At 61.8% G+C, this 21666-nt stretch overlaps 2 protein-coding genes across 5 annotated transcripts in view; both read right to left on the reverse strand.

Moving 5' to 3' along the window:
• Positions 1-394: 394 nt before the first annotated feature.
• Positions 395-5291, reverse strand: CABP7 (calcium binding protein 7; the record flags this gene model as incomplete). Its single annotated transcript, XM_082774444.1, has 5 exons — positions 5138-5291; positions 2365-2508; positions 1331-1443; positions 610-763; positions 395-522 (listed from the first exon to the last, which is right to left on the reverse strand). The coding sequence occupies exons 1-5, from the start codon at positions 5244-5246 to the stop codon at positions 395-397; spliced, it is 648 nt and encodes a 215-aa protein (XP_082630570.1). The 5' UTR covers positions 5247-5291.
• A 6635-nt stretch (positions 5292-11926) lies between these two features.
• NF2 (NF2, moesin-ezrin-radixin like (MERLIN) tumor suppressor) overlaps positions 11927-21666 on the reverse strand; it is a 35544-nt gene continuing 25804 nt past the window's right edge. The window contains exons 15-17 of one of the 4 annotated variants that reach the window (XM_082773739.1): positions 20060-20219; positions 18227-18286; positions 11927-13044 (exon numbers count right to left, since the gene is read on the reverse strand). In XM_082773739.1, the coding sequence (XP_082629865.1) occupies positions 18251-18286; positions 20060-20219 (196 nt within the window). In that variant the 3' untranslated portion in view covers positions 11927-13044; positions 18227-18250. The remainder of the gene's footprint in view (positions 13045-18226; positions 18287-20059; positions 20220-21666) is intronic. The other 3 variants (XM_082773740.1, XM_082773737.1, XM_082773738.1) reach the window with 3 other exon arrangements.

Below are 21666 nucleotides of genomic sequence, written 5' to 3' on the forward strand. Positions count from 1 at the left end.
TTGGCGGCGAGGTCCATGCAAACGCTCCCCCCTCTCCGAATTGGGAACAAAAATACAGGTCTCAGGCGTGTGTATTGCTCACGGGGCGGTCGGTTGGGCCATAAATACGGAGCTGCAGGGGCTGGACGTGGTGCAGCGGGGGTGGGCAAGGGGGGGGCTGGCACCGCGGGCACGTTTCGCCCCCGGCTCGGGGTTTGGGGGGCAGCGGGCGGGCTCCATGCACGGTGCATGCACTTGGTACTTGCTGGCGGGGTTCTGGGGCTCTGCCGCAGTCCGGGCGGCGCGCGAGCAGCCCCGCGGGCTCCCCACCCCTGTGCCGGGGCGGGAGGTTTTTTTTTGGGGGGGAGGAGGGTGTCCCCCGGTGTCCCCCGGTGTCCCTTGGTGTCCCCTGGTCCTACTTCATGCCGCTGCGCAGCACCTGGTTGGCGGCGATGAGCATGACGCTGATGATGAAGGCGATGGCGAAGGCGCAGATGAGGCTTTTGCGCACGCACGTCTGCCGGATCTGCTGGCTGGAGCAGGCTGCGGGGACAGCCGGCGTCACCCCCACCCCGGCGTCCCCATGTCCCCGTGTCCCGTCCCCCCCCCCATACCCCACGCCCCGCTCACTCTCCACGTCCACGGGGCACTCCTCGGCCGTGCCCATGTGGCTCTCCTCCTCCGTCATGATGATGTTCTCGATGTCCTTCATGGAGAGGTGCTCGCAGAAGGTGTCGTACAGCAGCCGCTTCAGCTCGTCCACCGTCAGCTTCTGCATGTCGCACTGCGGGGCGGCCGGGAGGGCTCGGGCACCCCAGGGTGGCCCCCCCGGTGCCGGGGGGCTGCTCGCCTCGCCCGAGCCTCGGCGGAGCGGGGCCGGGTGCTCCAGCACCCAAGGGTGCTTGGTCACGCGCCGGGGTTCAGGTTGCTGTGCGCAGGGCGCAGCCTGACCCCAAATATGGCCCTAGAACGCAGCCTGACCCCAAAGGTGATCTTAACGCAGAGTCTGAGCCTGACCCCAAACCCGCCCCTGACCCCAATCCTAACCCCAGCCTGAGCCTGGCCCTCACCCCGACCCCAGCCCTAACCCGGAGTCCGACCCCAGGCCCAACCCTGCCCCTAACCCTAAACCCACAGCCCAAGCCTGACCCTGACCTGAGCCCTAACCCCAAGCAAACCCTGGCCCTGATCCTGACCAAGTGTCAGATTCTGACCCCGAGCCTGAGCCCGGCCCCAAGCCCTACCTTGACCCCAACCCCAACCTAAAACCTGACCCAATCCTAACCCTGACCCCAACCCAGCCCCGACCCGGTGTCCCCGGTGTGTGGGTTGGGGTCGGGTCCCCCCCTACCTTCCAGAAGACGGTGTCGAAGTCCGTGCCGTGGAACTTCTCCGGGATGCCCGAGGTGGACAGCTTGGGGCCCAGCAGCGTCACAAACTCCTCGAAGTCCACCTGCCCGTCACCTGCGGGACACGGAGCCGGCCGTCACCCCGACACCAGCACGGGGACGAGCGTGTCCCCTGTCCCCCCCAAATGGGGACCATGAGAAGTGTCCCCACAGCACCGTTTTGGGGGGACGCCGCTGATCTTGGTGGTTTTGGTGGGACCCCGCTCCAGGGCTTGGCACTTTGGGGGCTCCGGCGGCACCCAGAGATCCCCCTGACCCTGGGATTCACCGAACGGGGACCCCACACTTCTGGGGGACCCCAGTGCCAGCTGTGGATCCCAAAATCCATCCGGGGACCAGGACACTGGCTGGGACCTCCCGCACTGCTCAGGACCCCCGCAGCATTTGGGGACCCCCAGGAGCAGCTGGAAGCCCATGCCCCGGCCCCTAAAACCCCACAGAAACGGGGCCGGGCTGCCCTCGTGGGGAGGAGGACGCCGGCCCCCGGGGCTGTCACGGTGGCACTAACGATGAGTAATGGAGGGAGCCGCGGCTTGGCAGCCTCGCCTGAAAGGCTTTTAAATGGGGAAAAAAAAAAAAAAAAGAAAAAAAAAAAGAAAAAGGAATCCAATAAATTAACGCGCTCCTTAAGGTCCCGGTGAGCACGGGAGTGACGGGGAGGGCAGGGCAGCGGTGGGTGCAGGGCCCTGGGCACCAGGGTATGGGATCCAGCCCTAGGGTGTGGGATCTGGGCCGGGCACCCCAATCCCGCTGGGTTGGCCAGGTCAGGACGCCCCCGTCCCACCCTGGAACGGTTCCAGCACCGTTAAATCCTCCCAAACGAAGCCACGGGGAGGATGAGGAGGGTGACGGACGAGGCTCCGGGCACGAGGCAGGACCTGAACCGGGCCCTACAAGTCCAGCAGTGATGGGAAAAGGGGGGGAGCAGCACCGGAGGGAGCCGGGGGGGTGCAGGGGTCCCGTGCCGGGGTCCTACCGTCCATGTCGAGGCGCTGGATGATGACCTCGAGCTCCACCTCGTTGGGCATGTAGCCCAGCGAGCGCATGGCCGTGCCCAGCTCCTGCTTGGAGATGAAGCCGTTGCCGTCCCGGTCGAACACCTTGAAGGCTTCGCGGATCTCTGCGGGGGGAGCGGGGCTCAGCCCGGCCACCCCAAAAATCCCCCCTGACCCCCCCAGGCCAGCCGCTCGTCCCCCGCAAAGGGGAAACTGAGGCACGGTGGGGCTGGGCGCGTCCTGCTCTTGGGCACCCAGCGCGGGGCCGGCACCGGTGCCGAGTCCCAAATATCCCGAACCCGCGGTGCTCGACGCCCTGCCGCCCCGTGGGGAAGAGTGGGGAGGAGAAACTGAGCAGATTTGGGGATTCTGGCCCAAAACACAGCCCCTGGGCGCTGCAGGAGGATGGAGGCAGCTCGGTGGGTGCCAGCCACCCTAAAGCTGCACTCGGTCCTGTTTTCTAGAGGCACCACTGGGCAGCGTGGGGTGGTTTTGCCCAAATTGCTGCTTTTTAGGGGATTTCCTTCCTCTTGGATCTCCCCCGGCCAGCAGAGCCCGAGCCAGGCTGAGGGAGCTGAGGGCTCCGCATGCAGCAGCGAGGACTTGCACCGGGGGAAACGCGGAATTGGGCTGAAATCGACCCAAACTCTTGATGTTGTGCCCCAAAACCGCGGGGATGGGGTGGCCTTTGGGGTCCCCGGGGGGTGGCATGTCAGTGCAGCAGCCGGTAAAGCCGCCTTGGGATGTAAAATGCTGTGTTTGGGAGCGGTGCTAAAAACATGAAGTCTCATGCCAGGTGCTTTTCCCCATTCTCTGAGCCCCCAGCCCAGCCGGGTGCCGTCTGAGACAACCTGCAAGGCGTTTTGGGGTAAATTTGGTAGGTTTTGGCCTGCTGGCTCAACAGCTTTGCTTCTCCCTGCCAGCCCCCAAAAACCAGGCACAGGGGGCTCGGGGCCACCCCCAAGGCTCAGGGGGAGCCAGCAGCAGGTGCCCCCCCCACATGGTGCCCCCGTGGGGTCACCTTGGGGGTCTCAAGGGCCGTGGGTCGTGGCAGGAGCACCCCGTTGGTGCACTGCACACTGGGGGTGTGTGTGCAACGCTGCAACGGGGCTGTGCATGCGCACACTGCAGCAGTGCCGTGCTTGTGCACGCACACACACACACCCCTCGAAGCGATGCCGTGCTCGTGCACGCACACGTGTACGCCTTGCAGCGATGCTGTGCTTGTGACGCACGCACACACACGCCTTGCAGCCATGCTGTGCTTGTGGTGCACCCTTTGCAGCCACGCTGTGCTTGTGCGTGCATGCAAACAGCTTGCAGCGAGGCTGTGCCCGTGCATGCACAGCCCGGCACCGTGCTGGACCTGTGTGTGCACAGGCACTTCGCAGCCACGCTGTGCTTGTGCACCCACAGGCACCTTGCAGTGCTGCTGTGCGTGCGTGTGCATGCAAACACCTCGCAGTGACGCTGTGCTTGTGCATGCACACACAGACACCTCGCAGTGACGTTGTGCTTGCATGCACAGACACCTGACAGCCACGCTGTGCTTGTGCGTGCACAAACACCTTGCAGTGATGCTGTGCTTGTGTGCACAGACACCTTGCAGTGGTGCTGTACCTGTGCATGCACAAACACCTTGCAGTGACACTGTGCTTGTGCATGCACACACACAAACCTTGCAGTGATGCTGTGCTTGTGCACGCACACAGACACCTTGCAGTGATGTACTTGTGCATGCACACACACCTTGCAGTGATGCTGTGCTTGTGCATGCACAAACACTTTGCAGTGATGCTGTGCTTGTGTGCACAGACACAGACACCTTGCAGTGACGCTGTGCTTGTGCATGCACACACAAACACTTTGCAGTGACGTTGTACTTGTGCACGCACACACAAACACCTTGCAGTGACGCTGTGCTTGTGTGCACAGACACAGACACCTTGCAGTGATGCTGTACCTGTGCATGCACACACAAACACTTTGCAGTGACGTTGTACTTGTGCATGCACACCCGGACACCTCGCAGTGACGCTGTGCTTGTGCACACACACACAACCACCTGACCGCCACGCTGCACTGGTGCCTGCACACACGCACCCCCTGCAGCAGGGCTGTGCACGTGAACCCAGCTCCCCCCCGGCGCTGCACGTGTGCGTGCACACACACTGCAGCGGGGCCGTGCGTGTGCACACAGGCAGGCTGCAGCGGCACGGCCCACGTGCACGCACACACATGCACACCCTGCAGCGGGGCCATGCATGTGCACACATGTGCACACACATGTACACGTGTCGGGGGGGCTGCAAACAAGCACACACACACTCACACACACGCACAGGGGTGTGAAGCTGTAGCAGAGCCCCCAGCCCTGCACACTGGGGTTTGGGGACCCCCGGCTGCATGTCCCCGTGCCTCAGTTTCCCCTGCGGTGCCCGGAGGCTGCGAGCAGCCCCGGGGGTGACACCGCAGCCCCCACGCCACCTCCCCGGGGGCCGCGTCCCCGTCCCGCAGCCAAACTTTTGGGGCGAAAAACCCCCTTCTCGGAGCAACCCGGCCCTGTGCATGCCACGAGTGGGCTCCCCCCGCAAAGGGGACGGCCACCAACCCCACCGTGCCACGCGTGGGGAGGGGGCACTGCCGGGGCCAGGCGGAGCGCGGTGCGGGTAGGGGGGGTCCAACCCTCGGGGACCCCTCAGGGCTCACCCCCAGCACCCCCCTGCCTCGCGTGGGGGCTCCCCACGGCCTCACCCTCCAGCTCGTCCTCGGGGATGTCCACGGGGTGCTGCTCGGCCAGCAGCGGGGGCACGCTGTAGATGCCCCGGTACATCAACGCGGCGGTCACCGGGTGGAACGGCATCTTCGGAGCTGGGGCCGAAATCCCAAAGTTTCGCCGGTGGAAAGAAAAAAAAAAAAATCCCAAAGAACCAAATCTGAGCCTTTTCCCGGGACGGGGTCGCCCCCCCCCCCCCCCCCCCTTTTCCTCCCCCGGCCCCCCCCGAGCGGCGGGGGCGAGCAGCCCGTCCCCGCGGCCTCAGGGCGGGGGGGGGCCGGGGCCGGCTCCCAGCATCCAGGAGCCGCTTTTAAAGGCCGGGACCGGCTCCGGAGCCCCCCCGGTACCCCCCCGGGAGCTGCCCCTTGGGGCCCGGCATGGCGGGGCCTCCGCCGCAGCCTCCTGCCGCCGGCCTCGCCGCTGCCTCGCCGCCAAGTTTGGCGGAGCAGGAGCCGGGGCTCGGCGGTCGCTGCCCGCCCCCAGCCAACCCCCGCCCCCCGGCCGCGCCTCCCGGTACAGGGCTGGGGGGTAAAAAGGGGGGGGGGGGGTGGGAGGGGTGGGGATGGGGTGGGAGGGGTGGGGTGGGGTGGGGATGGGGATGGGGATGGGGATGGGGATGGGGATGGGGATGGGGATGGGATGGGATGGAGAAAGGAAGGGATGAGGATGAGGATGGGATGGGGATGGGGAAGGGAAAAGGAAGGGGATGGGATGGAGAAGGGGGTGTGATGGGGATGGGAATGGGATGGGGATGGGGTGGGGAAGGGGTGGGGTGGAGATGGGATGGGGATGGGGATGGGGAGAAGGATGGGGATGGAATGGGATGGGGAAAGGAAGGGATGAGGATGAGGATGAGGATGGGGATGGGGATGAGGAAGGGATAGGATGGGTTGGGGATGGGATGGGATGGGGAAGGGAAAGGGGTGGGGATGGGATGGAGAAGGGGATGTGGTGGGGATGGGGATGGGGAGGGGATGGGGATGGGGTGGGGTGGGGTAGGGAGAAGGATGGAGATAGGGATGGGATGGAGAAGGGAAGGGAAAGGGATGAGGATGAGGATGACAATGGGATGGAGATGGGATGGGGATGGGATGGGGAAGGGAAAGGGGTGGGGTTGGGATGGAGATGGGGATGTGGTGGGGATGGGAATGAAAATGGGATTGAGGATGCTGATGGAATGGGGATGGAGATAGGATGGGATGGGGATGGGGAAAGGAGGGGAAAGGGATGAGGATAAGTATGGAATGGGGATGGGGAGGAGGAAGGGATAGGATGGGATGGGGATGGGATGGGGAAGGGAAAGGAATGAGGATGCTGATAGAATGGGGATGGAGATAGGATAGGATGGGGATGGAAAGAGGAAGAGGGTGTGTTAGGGGTGGGATGGGATGGAGAAGGGGATGGGGTGAAATGGGGATGGGATGGGATGGGATGGGGAAGGGGATGTAATGGGGATGGGGGTGAGAATGGAATGGGGATGGGGATAGGATGAGATGGGATGAATGGAGATGGGGTTGAGGTGGTAATTGGGATGGGAATGGAATGAGGAAGGGAATGTGTTAGGGATGGAATGGGGGTAGGAATGGATCTGCTGAAGGAATGGGGAGGGGAGGAGAGGGGATGGGGATTGGGAACAGGATGGGGAATGGGATGGGGTGGGGATGGGATAGGATGGGGATGATGGGGATGGGATGTGGATGCTGATGGGGATGTTGATGGGGAGGAGGGATGAGTGGGATGGGATGGGAGGGCCGGTGACACCCGGTGGTGGGAGCTGCAGCACAGCTGGGGCCCCCATCGCCCTCGCACCCGGAGCAGCCCGGGTGCCCCATGCCTGTGCCGCTGTCCCCATGTCCCCAGAGCGGCCGGGCAGTGACACAGCGCGGGGCAGCGGGGTCCCAGGGCCAGACCCCATCCTGCTGCCCCCACACACAGCCGGGGGTGGCGGAGGCACCGAGCAGAGGGGGAGCACCCCAGGGTGCCGGCCTTTCCCTGCCATCCTCCTCTTTTGGTGATGTTTTTGACCCATTTCTCGCTTTGTCACCGATCCGGCACAGCCCCGCTCCCCCAAAAGTGCCTGGGGACACCAAAAAGTGATGGGGACACCGAGGCACGGCCGGCCGGGCTCTCCATGCGCTGCTCGTGCTGTGCCAAACCTTCCCCAACAGCCCCAAATTTTGGGACTTGTCCACTGCTGCAGTGGGGCCGTGACCCCCCTGGGTCCCCGCAGCCCCCGGCCTCATTCCCCTGGTGGAATTTCCTCCTCCGCAGCCCCCTTCCCATGGGAAAACCCAAATCCCACAGCCCCATTCCCCCAGGACGCATGGACCCACTCCTCCCCGTGCCCCATGGGGATTCTCCACTGTCTCGTACCGGGGTTGAGCTCAGCACAGCCCCTGGGGGAGGTGAGGCCGATTTGGGGCGTTTTCGCCCTCCCCGACATCCAAGCTGCTAAAAACTTGGGGGAATTAATTTCTTTGAGCCCTCTGCGGGCCCTTGGTGCAGCCTGAAGGAAAAAAGCAGCACCGGAGCCTGAATTTTGTCGGCTGCTGCTGCAAAGAGCCCGGCGGCAGCGATGCAGTGAGGCCGGGGAACGGGGGCGTGCGGTGCCCAAAATCCCCCGGTGGCCTCCCCATGGCCCCTTTGGGGGCAAAACACACACCCCCCCCCCCCCCCCCCAAAAAAAAAAAAAAAATAAATAAATAAAGGAAGAGGAAAAAGAAAAGCAGCCTAATTGAAAATCTCCTCCTCTTTCCTGGCGGATCCATCCACTCTTCAATATTAATGAAGTCGCCCTCCCAATTAATTCTCCGCTTGCCCACTGGAGGCCCAGGGGTGGAAACTCATTAATTTCTCGCCACCCAAATCCGGAAGAAATAACACGGAAAACCTCGGGGCTGCTTTCCCTGCCCTTGCCCCCCTTGGCAGGCAGGGAAAGGCAGACAGGGGGGGCAATTAACAGCGATTTAATTGCGTTGGCAGGCACCACTGCTCCCCAGCACCCAGGGGTGCTGGGCCCCCCCCCGGCCCCGCTGCCCCTGGCCTTCCCCTTGTCTCAGGAGGATTGGGGGGGGGTAAAAGGAATACAAATGCCCAGGCACTCCGATGTTCCTGATTTATCTTTAATTTAGTCCTCTCCTCATTTATTAGCAGCCCTGGCGTGGCCGTGGGTTTGGATGGGGATATGGGATGGGATGGGATGGGATGGGATGGGATGGGATGGGATGGGATGGGATGGGATGGGATGGGATGGGGATGGGATGGGGATGGGGATATGGGATGGGATGGGATGGGATGGGATGGGATGGGGATGGGTTTGTGGGATGGGATGGGGATGATATGGGATGGGATGGGATGGGATGGGGTTATGGGATGGGATGGGATGGGATGGGATGGGGATGTGTAAGTATAGGCTGTCAGAACCTCACAGAGCTGGGAATAGGATGTCAAAGCTCCCAGGGCTTAGGATGGGGCAGGAAAACCCAATACTGCCAGTCAGGGGTTGGGCAAGCTCACAGGGGTGGCATGGGGAGGTGCAGCCCCAGGCCGGGTGCCCTCAGCTCCCTGGGGCAGCCCCATGCCCGGCTCCTGGGGGGGCTGCAGAGCATCCCTCAGGGCACAGCATCACCTATGGGGAGGGGACGTGGTGGCCCCGCGTGGCCACCGTGTCCTTTTGAAGCCACCCGCTGGCACCGAGCCTGCCGAGCCGCCGGAGGCATCCATCTCCCCGTGCCGCCGGTGTCAGCCGGGCATTTAGCGAAATGGTTCTTAAACGAAGGCTTTGATGGAAGAAGAGGGATGGCTGCGCCGTGCCCAGCGCAAGGTTAGCTGTCCCTGGCACCGGCTGCCAGCTCGCAGGGCTGTGGTAACCTGTTGGGGGCACTGGGGACCCGTCCCCCAGCCCCAAAAACGCCTCTGTGATGGGGGAGTAACGGGGCAGAGCCTCCGGGTGCAGGGTTTGGGCAAGGAGAAGGGGAAAGGTGTGGAAAGCAGAGCCCGACGTGGGCACCCGCGGGGTAAAAGAGCCCCTCGTAAGGTTTACGGGGAGGAGATTTAGGAAAACCGGGGAAAATGGAAAAGCCTGGTCCCAAATGTGCTGTGTGGTCCTGCACCAACCCTGTGGTCCTGCACCCGCTGTGTCCTCCAGCGTCCCACATCCCCGTGTCCTCTGCTGGTCCCCGGAGCCGTGGCCGGGTGCGGCGGTGCCAGCGGGGCTGGGAGCTGACTCAGAGCCCGGCGCTGACTAACGCGGCGTGCCCGCTGCTCCCGGCACGGCTGGGGTGTGCAAACGCGTGCCCCTGGTGCAAGGACCCGTCCCGCGTGTGCACGCACCTGGAGCGTGAACGAATCTCTTGCGTGAGCAGAGCCCCGCTGCGCACAAACGCAGGGCCCCTGTGGAAACACCCCGTGCTTGTGCACACACACACGCACAAACACACACACACTGGTGCAAATGTGCCCCTTGTGCAACGCACCAGGGTGCAAACAGCCCTTGTGCAAGCGCACGGCCCTTGTGCACGCCCCGCTGCACCCCTCGTGCCAGTGCAACGCCCTCGTGCACAAACACAGCGCCCCGTGCAAACGCTCGCCACTCGTGCGCACACTCGCACGCGCACCCCGGGGAGCAGGAGCAGCTCCTGGGGGGGCAGGAGGCAGCTGCGTGGTGCCGGGGGGCAGCACCCAAGGGTGCAGGAGCAGCTCCTGGGGGGTGCGTCGCCCTCGCCACCGCCGCGCGCCCATGAATAATGCATGGCTGCAGGCCCGGGCGCTGCCTCGCCGCCGCGCAGGACAAGGGCAGAATACCAAACGGGAGCCCCGCAGGGCAGGCAGCCCCGGGGACACGAGCACACGGGGACACGGGGACACGGGGACATGGGGACACGTGGCTGTGACCCTCCTCCGTGCCTCAGTTTCCCCACCCGCCTCTCCTCGCTGGTAGAACGGCTCCAGCGGCGCTGGGCTCTCGCTTTGGGGCCACCCTGAGCATCACTTCAGGCCCCCACGGAGCCCTGGTGATACAGGGGGGACAAGGGCTGTCCCGTCCCCCTTTTTGGGTGGGTTTTGCAGATTTTGGCTGGGCCACCCCCCATCCCTCCCACCCCAGGGGCAGCGGGGGCACCGCGTGCCCGCCAGCCGCTGCCCCCCACCCAGAGGGGACCCCTCCAGCAGCACAGCTTCAGCGTGGGGCTTTGCTGATTCTTTTAAGGGCATTTTATGTTTTCAAAGTCACATAAATGCGAGCGGGGAGGCTTTGGAGCTGCTCCTGATGTGCCCTTGGAGGCCGGGGGTGCCCCCACCAGCGAGGAACGGCCCCACTCTGACCGTGAGCCCGTGCCCAGGGCAGTGCCAGAGCCACCCCCAGCATTAAAGTGCACCGAGGAACGCTGCGAAATGGAGCCAGGCCCTTAGTTTGGCAAAGAAAACCCCAATTTCCTTCCCAAACCCGCCCCAAGCTTTGCCCTCTTTGGGATCTGCTCCTGCTGGTGGGTGCTGGCAGCCCCCAGGACCCCCTAAAATCAGCTCCAGGCAGAGCCCCCCGGGGGGCACCGAGCTTGCACCGGGCCCCTTCCCAGTTTGGGGAACAGGCAGAAGGAGGCAGGAGCTGTTCCAGCACGTGGAAAAAGCCATTTAGGTAGTTTTCTTTTCTTTTTTTTTTTTTTTTTTCCTTGGGCAAAGTCATCTCAACGCAATCCACATCCTCTCTGAAGCTGTCTAGACTTTGATGAATTTAATTTTGCTAAAAAGGAAAAAAAAAATAGAAAAAAAAAAAAAAAGGAAAAAATAAAAAATCCGAATGAAATTTCCTTTGAAAGCGCTGGAATTTCCCATTCTGCCGCTGCTGGGAGCGCTCGCACGGAGCTGCCGCGGGGCTGGGGGCGTGCAAGGCTCTGGGTGTGCAAGGGGGAGCGCCCGGCCCTATGGCACCGCAGCAGCCCCCTCGCAGCACCAGGGCTGGGTCCCACGGCTCAGCCTTGCTTTTGGGGCACGGGGACCCTTTTGGGGCCGGGCACTCCCCAAGGGCACAGCCACGACCCCCAGGGACGCCGTCCCCTGTCCCCAGCCCCTCTGGGGGAGGAGGGCACACGAGGAGACCCCCCTGGGACACGGAGCATCGTCCTCTGGCCTCAGGGTTTCTGGGGCAGCCCTCGAGGCTTTGCTTTGGGGCCAAATCCCCCGGCCCCAGGCTCTCCCCGTCCTCCGCAGGCGGCGAGCGACGGCTGCATTATTGCTGCCGAGGCTGCGCCGCGCGCGGGAAATCAGGTCAGCCCCCCTCCCGCAGCCCCCAAATCCCCCCCTTTTCCCCATCAGCATCCCTTTGACACACACGAAAAAAGCAGCAATCCCATCTCCCCTGGGCTGCCCTGCTTAAAAACAACAAAAGAGGGGAAAAAAGGACAAATAAAACCACCGCCACCCCCAGCTCCCAACCCGCCCGCGCCTCCCACCCCACTAGGGAGCAGGCAGCGGCCCCAAATCCCATCGCCTGGCCTTGGGTGGGAGCAGGAGCAGCCCCCGGGGTCGGGGACGGTGTGGTGGGACACCCCACGTCCCCAGGGGGCTTCGTCCCCCAGGGATTAAGAAATCGAGGCCGCGCCGTTCACTCCCCCCCTTGTAGTGCTTTGAATTTTTATTAAAACAACCGAGAAAAAAAACAAAAAAATGTTATTTCTTCGGAGTACAACGATCCACGGGGATAGAAAAATGCTGTGCCACGGCCAAACCCTAACCCAAACCCAAACCCAATCCCAAACCCAAACCCAAACCCATCCGAACTGCAGACGCGCACCGTGCAGGGGGGTCGCCACAAGGCAGCAGGCTGCTAAATAAAGAGGGTTTGGGGCACGCTCTGCCCGAGGGGGCTGCGCCTCCATCCTGGGGGGGTGAGGGAGGAATTGGGGCGCTGGGAGCCCCCCAGATCCCCACAGAGGGGCTGGAGCCACGAGGATGCGCCAGGGACCTCGCTCAGGGGCTTTTTGCGGGGCAGCCGCAGTGCAGGCGGTCAGGGTTGGGACCCGGGGTGTGTTTTGGGGACGGGACCCCCACTGTTTTGGGGACGGGACCCCCAGTTTGCACGGGGAGGCAGGGCTGGAGGCGGCCAGGAGCCAGGCGTGGGGGGAGCAGCAGCTGGGGGGCTGTGGAGGAGACGGGGGGGGGGTCCCTGCGTGTGTTTGGGGGCTCCGGGTCCTGCTCCCCCCAAGGGGAAGGGGCAGGGTGCGGGGTGAGCTGCTGGGGGATCGGGAGGGCACGGAGCTGGGGCTGCAGCACCCAGGCAAAAGGCACAGAGGGGCTGGGGTGGGGGCACCTCGGCGGGGCCCAGCGGGCACCCGCTGCCTCCCCACAGCCAAAGCCGGGGCCGCGATCGCCCTCTGCCAGGCCACAGCCCTGTCTCGACCCCAAGGAGTCAGGCTGGCCCCGTTTGTCACAGTTTGCAGGGAAAAAAAAGGTGGCAGGTGGCTGGCACCCGCTGGTCTCCCGCTCCTCATCCCCTCCTGCACGCAGGGAGGAGGAGGAGGAGGAGGAGGAGGAGGAGGAGGAGGAGGAGGAGGAGGAGGAGGAGAGCCCTCCGCTGGGGGCTGCTAACGGGAGCCCCGTCCCACTCCTCCGCTGCGGCCCCAGCCCCGTGCTGCAAAATATAAGGGGGAAAAAAAAAAAAAAAAAAGAAAAAGGAAAAAGGCAAAAGGCAGGAGAGGCTGGAAAAACCAAAAGCAGGGAGGGAGGAGGAGGGTCGGCACACGCGGAGGTGGAGGTGTCGCGGTCCGGGGCGGGTGGCGGGACGCAGCCGCGGCGATGCCCGGAGCGGGCGCTGGGGCCGGAGGGCGGCGAGGGCGGCGTCCTACAGCTCCTCGAAGAAGGCCACGCGGGACTTGGTGCTCTGTAGTGTGAGCTGCAAGAGAGCAGAGGGGACACGGGGGTGACTCCTTCCTCCCGCCGGGCGCGGGGATGGCACAAGCGGGGACGTCTGGCCGCAGCCTCGGCGCAAGCGCGGGCTGGAGGGAGGGCGCGGGGAAAGGGCAGGGGGGCTTCTGCAGGGCTCCCCCCAAAAAGCGAAGGGTGCTGAGGGGCAGCAGCTGGGCGGAAGGAGCAGAGGAATTTGGGGGCTGAGGGAATTTGGGGTCCTGGAGGAAAGCACGGCCCCGATACCCACCCGGGGCCGTCCCGGAGCGGGGAGCCGGAGCTGCTCGCTCGCACCACGAGGACCCCGGCGCAAAGGCTGTGCAGCACCACGAAATTTTGCCTCGCCCCGGGCTGCCTGCCGCCGGGGCCGCACGTTTTGCTGAGGCAGGGATCCCGGGTTGGCCTCGCAGCCAGCTAAGCCCCACGGCAGAGCTGCCAAGAGCTTCCCCCTCCCCGCTCGCCCCGCTGTCCTCGCCGCGGTAATTCCTTCACGGCTCTAATGCCGTGCTGGAAATCTGTATTGCAGAGGCAATTTCTGCAGGGGCTTAACGCCCTTTCCTGGAACAGGGCTGGCTCAGCTCCTCCTCAGCATCCCCCCGGCCCTCCAGCCTCCTCTCTGGAGCTGCAGCGCACGCTTGCTTTCGGCTCTTCCAGTTGGGTCAAAAAACAGAGGATTTGGGGTGTGAGACCCATGGGGGTGCCGCGGAGCAACCCGGGCTCATCGCTGCTGGGCTGAGGTGGCCGCAGCCACATTGGGGGGGTGGAGGTGAGGACGAGGAGGACGCTGAGCTCTCCCCTGCCTCCTTCCCACCGCCCTTCCTCTGCCCGTGTGAAGCCGGGGCTTTCGGAGCTAACGCCGCCGGGTGAGGGCAGAGCAACGAGGGGAGAAGGCACAGGGAGAAGGAAGAGAGGCAGGAAAAAAACACGAATTAGTGACCCAGGGGCTTCCACCCGTGGATTTCCCTGCGCCGATCACCATTTGGGGCTGCGCAGGGAAACCGAGGCACGGGAGGAGCAAGGCAGCCGTGGCCACGCAGGCAGGCAGAGGCAGGAGCCCAGCAGAGAGCGGGGTGAGGAGAGGCGCAGGAGGATTTCTCCCTGCTGGGCCAGGAGAGGGAATTCAAACCACTCCTGAGCGCACCCCGACTCGCCCAGCGATGCTCCGCCGTGCCTGGAGGGAAAAAAAAAAAAAAAAAACACCTCCTTTTTCCTTCCTGCCTTCCCTTTCCTCCTGCTTTTCGTGCTCCGCTGGCAAGGGAGCGGAGGCTGAGCTGCGGCCCCGCAGCGCTCAGGGCAGGCGCCGTGCCGCAGGGCTGCTCGCCACGGCCGCAGCCTGGCTGTGCCTGGCATGACAAGAGGCAAGGGCTGAGCTCGGGGAAGGAGGGCAGAGCCCCCCCAGCACCCCCATTCGCCCCACAGCGGGGTCCGGGCAGCGGCTGCTGGGCGCGGGGAGCTCCGGAGCTGAGCATTTTGGCTGCAGCCACCACCCCCAGGCAGCTCTTCGCAGGGAACCCCCTCCCCAACAGCAGGAGCCACCCGTTTTGTGCTTCTCCTTTCCTGCACCCGGGATAGGAAAGCAAGGAGAGCGGCAGGAGGGACGCGATGGGGCTCGGGGATTTGCCCCCCACCGTGCAAACAGCAGCCCCCTTCTTCTGGGGAAAGCCCCGGGCTGGGCTGCAGCACCCCCCGCCTCCCCAAAAACGCCCCCAGCACCCCGGCAGCAGCCCTGCTCGCTCCCCCCCCGAGGAGCAGCGAGTGCCCACGCGGGCAGCGTAGCGCCGCGCAGGCGAGGCTGGGCGATGGAGAGCAAGTTACATTTTCGTCAGTGCAGAGAGAGGGGAAGAGAAAAGGGAAAAAAAAATAAAAATAAAAAAAATAAAAAAATTGATTTACAAGCAGTATTATGATAATCTCCTTCCTGCAGGAGGGAGGGCGGGGTGGGCTCCACAATGCGCTACCCGAAGCCATCAAAGAAAATTTAGAGAGAGGGAGCGGGAGCGCAATTAAGCAGCCAGCGCTCAAATGAATCAAGAAGGGGGGAGAAGGGAACAGCCCCGCTCCCCGCAGCCCTGCGCTGGGGTTCTGGGAGCTCTGCCGATCCCCACAGCTGCTGGACTCGTGCAGGGAAACCGAGAGCAAAGAGCAGAGGAAAACCCACCTGACAGCCCCTAACCCACGGCACAGCAGAAGCGCCCCGGGGTCCGGGCGGCCCCGACCCCACAGCAGGAGCAGGGGCAGGGGATGGGGGCTCCCGGGGGCTCGCCGCGTGCTCCCGGTGCTCAGCACTCCGGGATTTTTATTCCCCGTGCCTCCCCGGGCACGTTTTGCTGCTGCTGCTGCTGCGGGCAGGGAGCTGTAGTCCCTGCGAAATCGCAGCCCGAGTGCTGCATCCCGTAAATCCTCTTTACTGCCACCCCCGCTCCCCTCCGTGTCCTCTCCATCCCTGCCCACTTCCCCGGCGGCCAGCCGGACGGCTCCAGTCACACATTTCCCCTTTTTTTTAATATTTTTAGGGCCGAAGCTCCCCGTTCCCCCCGCACCCCTCTCCTCCTCCTCCCACGCGGCCCGGAGCACAACTTTCCCCCAGCCTCCACCGCTTTGATGAGCGCGCTTAAAAGGGAGAAGATGACACTCCCCGGCGAAGGAAACACTTTTTTCAAAGGCTGCCCCAAAAATAGCTGACGGGCCCTGACGGCTGCTGCCTTCCTTTCGCTCCTTGTAAACAAGGGAACCGAGGCTGCTCTGGCCCAGTTTAGCTGCCGGGGAGTTTCACTTCCCGTCCCCAAGGCGCAGCAGCTCTCACAGCAGATATAATAAATATAAATAAGAATAAATCATGGGAATAAAATCCCAGAGGAGTGAAACACCAGGAATAAAAACCCAGCGGGGACCTGAGCTCGCAGGGGCAAGAGGTGTGCGGGATGCACCTCCTTTTCCTCTGGGATTTGGGGGAAAAGTGGGGGAAAAGCGTTTCTTTTGCTGCTCCCTCGCATCCCACCTTGGCACGGTGTTGGTGCCAAGGACCGGGCTCCAGCCCCAGACCTGGAGAAGTGCTGCATCCTACAGGTCGCCTTCAAACCCTAAAGGCAGCCCCGTGGGCAGTCGTGGAAGGAGCAGAGCGGTGCTCAAGGACACAGCCACGTGTCTGGGAAGGGGCTCGGGGAGCTGCTCCTCGCCCCGACGCTTCCAAGGGCTTCACTCAGGGCAAAGAAGCACGACGGGGCGAGAAGAAATGAAATGAAAAAAGAAATGGAACGAAAGGCCGGGCTGTGCTCGCGGTTCAGAGCAGCAGCCTGTCCTGGGAGGCTCCCACCATGGGGAAAAAGTGTTTTTTTTTCATGTTCTACCGCAGCCCGAGCGGCAAAACCCTCCTGAAGCTGAGCCAGCTGGAGCCGCCAGCGCCAGCCCCCGGCCGGGAGCGCCGTGGGGAAAGCAGCTTCCAGATGAGGTGCCTTGTGCCCACAGAGCTCGTAAAGCGGGATTAGCATGTTAACCACGTAATTAAAGGCGAAAAAAAACCTGAGCAGGCATCTTCAAAGGCAGGCAACCAAAGCCAGGGGTCAGGCAGCAGCGCTGGTTTCCTTACGGGGGCTCCTCTCAGCTGCTGCCTGGTGCTTTTTTGCTCCGACTGCCCTCCTTGTGCTGTGCTCACCTGCAGCCCTCCCCCAAATTCAAGGTGTCACGGAGCTCCTAGCGCCGATGGGGAGGGGACAGGGGGCTCAACAAGCACCAGCCAGCCCCGGAGGGACACCCAGCATCTCCCCAAAGCCATCGCTTTGGTCACGGGCCAGGGAGAAGCCTGCGTGGCCAAAGCACCTCCCTGCCTCTGCCGTGGTGCTCAGCAGCCAGCCTGCACCCCCCTGCTGCTCAGGCAGGGCTATGCTGGCCCTCAGGAACTTCTCACAAAGGTTTTTTCTGAGCATTTTTGCCACCTGTGCTCAGGGATGCCCTTGCTGCAGCCCTGCAGTGTCTCCCCCCTCAGTGCTACGAGTCAAAATGCGCCGAGCGCCATCGGCGTGCAAGAGCACAGCCACGGAACGGAGAAAAAGCTCCCCAAAACCCCTCCTCAACCAAGGGCAGGCAAGCCCCTGGCTCAGCCAGGCTGGTCCTTGGAGGGAAGCAGCTCCAGGAAGACGAGATGTGGCCGGCGGAGCAGAAAGGAGCAGCCTGGGGAGGAGGCAGGGGACCGCAGGCACCGCAGGGTGGCGGGGAAGGCAGGGCCACCCTGGGGACCGGGGAGGGACCCGCTGACAGCTCCACCAGCGGCACCATGGGGCTGCAGCACACAGCTCCAACCCCCCAAAGCCAGAAACGCGCTCCTCGAGTCACTTAAAAAGGGCTGCAGGGAAGAATCCTGACCCCGGGGAGAGGGCAGGAAGCCTTTCCCACCTCCAGCAGCCGGCATTTCTCAGGGCTGGGGCCAGCGGGCAGGAGAGGAGAGCGCAGGGCAGCAAGGGGCTGCCTCGAGGGGTGGTAGCGGCCAACAGCAGGCGCTGCCAAGCCTGAGCAGTACCTGCAGACGCTGCCTGTCCTCAGCTGCCACCTGCACGCTGCTCTGGAGCTGCTCAGACAGACACCACAGATCCCACAGCCACGTGCTGCCCCGCTCCGAGCCGAGGGGGGGGACGTTTCAGCCTGCCCCGCCAGCCCCGGCAGCGGCGGCGAGAGGAAATTGATGGGGTTTGGTTGTTTTTTGTTTTTTTAATCAATCTCGTGAGCTCCTTTCTGCAGCAAACAAGGGGGCAGGTCCTGCTTTAACTTCATTATGGAAATCTTCAAAGGCCCCCCCCCCCCCGCACCTCCGATGGGTTCCCAGCCACAGGCAGCAGCGCAGAAGCAGGCGCCTTGAATTATTTAAGCAGCTCTCGCCTGCACTCCCCCACTGATGTTGCCAACTCAACTTCTGCCAAGAGAGACGCAGCCCAGCGTGGAGGATCAGGTGCGAAAATGAAGGCGGAGAAGCTGCCAACGCTTCCGACGGAGCGAGAGCCGGGCACGGGGCCGGCCCCCCCGGGGCGGGTGGGCTTTGGGGAGGTGGGTGCCTGGCGGGACGGGGTGCAGGGGGTGGCAGGAGCAGGGCCGGGGGCTGGCTGGAGCAGCGGGCACCGCGGGCAAGCTCATGCAGGGGGTAGCAGGACAGGCGGTGACCCCCTCGCCCCAACGCAGAGTACCTCGGAATAACCTAGGTGGCAGTCTCAAATGCAGATAGGTCTTCTGCCCTGGGCTTGAGGCTAAACCAGCAAAATAAAAACGGACACACACACACAGAAAAAAACATTCCTCTGTGATATGAGTAAGGGCAGGTTGGGCAATCTGTTCAGCTCCCCTGGAGGGGCAGGCGGTACCAAAGTACTCCTGAACCACTCGGCCACCTCGGGCATCTTCAATTTCCCCTCTCCATCAGCTTTCCCTCTCCACCAGGTTTCCCTCTCCACCACAACACAGGGCCAGAAGCCCTCCTGACCTCATGAAGGCAGCAAGAGGAGCAGGCTGCGATTTATTCCGACGAGGGGCGGGCTGGGATTTGAAAACCTCAGCTCCTGGGGCTGGGATGCAGGAGCCGGGCAGCCCCAGTTCCCTCGGATCCCCCTCGGAGGCAGGGGATGGGCCTGAAGCTCCTAAAGGGAGGCTGAGAGCGGCCCCAGTGATGGGGACGCCCCCCCGACAGACGCCCAAACGCCTGCCTGCCGCCTCCGTTAAGTGAGACAAATGGGACCGGCAGCTCGCTATGAATTTATCTCAAAAAGCTACAGTCAGAGGCAAAAATTTAACATTTGCTGTTTATACCGAGGGCTCTGAGTACGGGGACGTATCCTCACAAAAACCTAATGGGAGCAGGACGGGTTTCAGATTCTGCAGTGATTAAAGGGCCTGTGAAGATTTTTATGCTCTGCCCTCCGGAGAGGCAGGAACCCAAATAGCACACGGCTGGCACTGGGAAACCAGCGACATCCGCTAGCTTCATTTTCCTGCCCTAATTCAGCCATCACAAGCTCCCAGCCACGAGAGTCTGCACGAGCTGGTATTTTGGAGCCCTTGTAGCCATCACTGCTCCCTGCTGAGACGTGTTATCAGGCCAGGATTTGGTTTGAAAACCCCAAATTGCTACCACAACCTACACCCCTGTCACACTGACTTCCGAAGCGCTCACAAGGACGCTTGCTAGCACAAACCCTGGGGAAAAAAAAACCTCTGCAGGCGACTGGAGCTGACCACTAGGTCCCGCTGCACTAATTGTGGGTGGGTGCCCAGCCCCTGTTAGAATAAACCCAGCTGGGAGGAGAGCAGAGCCGCTCAACGAAGGGAAGAGAAACAATGTAAAAATAAAGAAGGGCTTGTGTTGGGTCCTTCCACGTGAGACCCAGGCACCCCAATATCCCAATGTTTTGGCTAAGCATGAATCTCCGAAGCATCTCTAGAGGCAGGTGGCTCCAGGGTGCAGAGCACACCCCGCTCAAACCTTAACAGCAGAAGGTTTTGCTGTTAGTGCTTGAAGCTGCACTACAGGTTACTGGAGAACAGATTAAAAGAGAGGATGGAGCTTTTGGCTTTTTCTGCTGAGAGCTCATAAATCGGGAGTGGTTTTCCCCTTATTATTCCCTAGCCAAACTCAGAACTACTTCCTTGCGCTGCCCTTAGGGAACGGTTGCAGTAGCCAGGAAGGGCTTTTCCTGTTCCTGATGTTAGTTGGGTAGCAAATCCCTCCTACCAGCACCTCTGTATGGCTTTTGGTAAGGTTCAGCAGGACAGGCAAACCTCAAGACCTCCCCAGCCCTCCACCGAGCACTGAGGAGACGAGGCTTGGTTGCAGCGAGAATGAAACCAGAGCCACCAGCAGCTGAGCCCCCCTGCGCCCTGGTTCAAAGCTAAGCAGGCAGGGAAGAAAGCCTAGATCAAACGATTTTATTATAACAACGTGTGCAAAATAAAGGCAGGGTTATTTTGTCGTTTTTTTTTTTAAAAGGATTTCGTCAGGCGAGATACAAACTGGAGCCCTCCGATACCTTTTTAATAGTGTTGTGCTTGCTGTTGCCTCGGCTGGCGTTCTCGTTGTGCAATATATCCAGGGCTGTCTCTCTCTCCTTCAGTTTCAGCGCCTCGATTTCGGTCTTCAGCTCGTTCAGCTGCTCCTGCAGGTGCTTGCTTTTCTCCATGTACTCCACCCTGGCGCACACAAAAGAGACCCGGGTCAGTGCTGGCTGGCTGCACGTGGTGGCACGACCCTCACAGCAGCCACTTGGTTGGGATCAAAAAGAGAAGCCGGACACCTGATGAAGAACTCTAAGCCCTGTTACTATAAAATAAATAAATAAAAGCCAAGCTAGGGCTGCTGGAGGCTTTTTGAGTGAAGCTGTGCCACGAGACAGATTTAGGGGCGTGCAGTTTCAGCCTAAAAGACGCTGTTTTAAGCAGCACTGCTCCACTCCGCTCTCGTCCCATCCGCCCCCCACCTCCAAAGCTAGCTCCCAGGCTCACCACGGCACAAATCCCTTCGTGGCATTTTCCAGGAGGGACCTTGCTGTGCTGCCTTCTCCTGTTTTAGAGGGGTTTGATTTGTTAAGGGGTGTGGGAGCGAGCGCCGTCCCCAAAATATCAGGTGTTTTTTAGACACACCGCATCCCTGAGAGAGAGAAAGGCCTCTCAAAAATAGAAAGTAAAAAAAAAAAAGGCACAAAAAACCTGTAGCCATTCTCAGGTCTCAGCCTTAGCTGCCTTCTACAACGAAGCATCTACCGGAGACAAAAAAAAAACAAAAATCACACCATGCCAGCCTGTACTTGCGATTAAATACTGAGACCGAGGTCAAAGTACCAGCAGGCTAACAAGAACCCTTTCAAAGTGCCAAAATTTGTAGCAAGGCTTATCTCAGCATCCGAGGAATGAGAGCACTCCTGGAGAAGCCAGCGAAAAGCACGCTACTGCTTTTATCATTTGGCAGAGCCCAGCTCCTCCTGCTCAGAAGAGTGGGATGACCTAGTTAGCAACCTCGGTGCAGAGCCAGGAATTCGGGGGGTATTTGCAGCTTTTACGTTTTCCCTTTTGGCTTCAGGACAAGTTTTTAACCTCTGCCCCTGGAGTAGCGGGAGAGGGAAGTGACCAGAGGCAGAAAAAGCCAGCCGGTGGGACGGGGGGGGGTTTCATTCCAGCCCCGGGACGTTCCGACCGCAGCCTCGTGGCAGAGCCCTCCGAGCTTTGATCTCCCATCCCGTCAATGAACAAAGCACATTATTACTACAGAGATTAAAATCTGATCTGCTTTGATTTCTGCTAAATTTGTAATTTCGAAGGCTACACTTACACCCTCAGGAAAACACGAGATCAAAGCTCGTAATCACATCCAAAAGTTGCTTGCGCACACGTTTTATATATAAACACGCCACAGATTCACAGGAAAAGGAGCAAAAGCCCCAGTGCAGGGCCGCAGCCCGCACCCCAACCACCTCAGCGTGGTCTGGCCACACTGCGAACACCCGAGTGCCAGCAACCACACTGCTGGTAACTCCGCCAAGATGGATAATTAAAGCCTGAGCGAGAGCTGGGTGAAGTGTACGGATAGGAATCACCCATGTGCAGGGCTCAGCACGCCTAAACTTGCCTGGAATCAGGCAGA

Source organism: Aythya marila, assembly GCF_965140915.1.
Source record: "Aythya marila genome assembly, chromosome: 17".
In the NCBI taxonomy this organism is placed as follows: Eukaryota; Metazoa; Chordata; class Aves; order Anseriformes; family Anatidae; genus Aythya; species Aythya marila.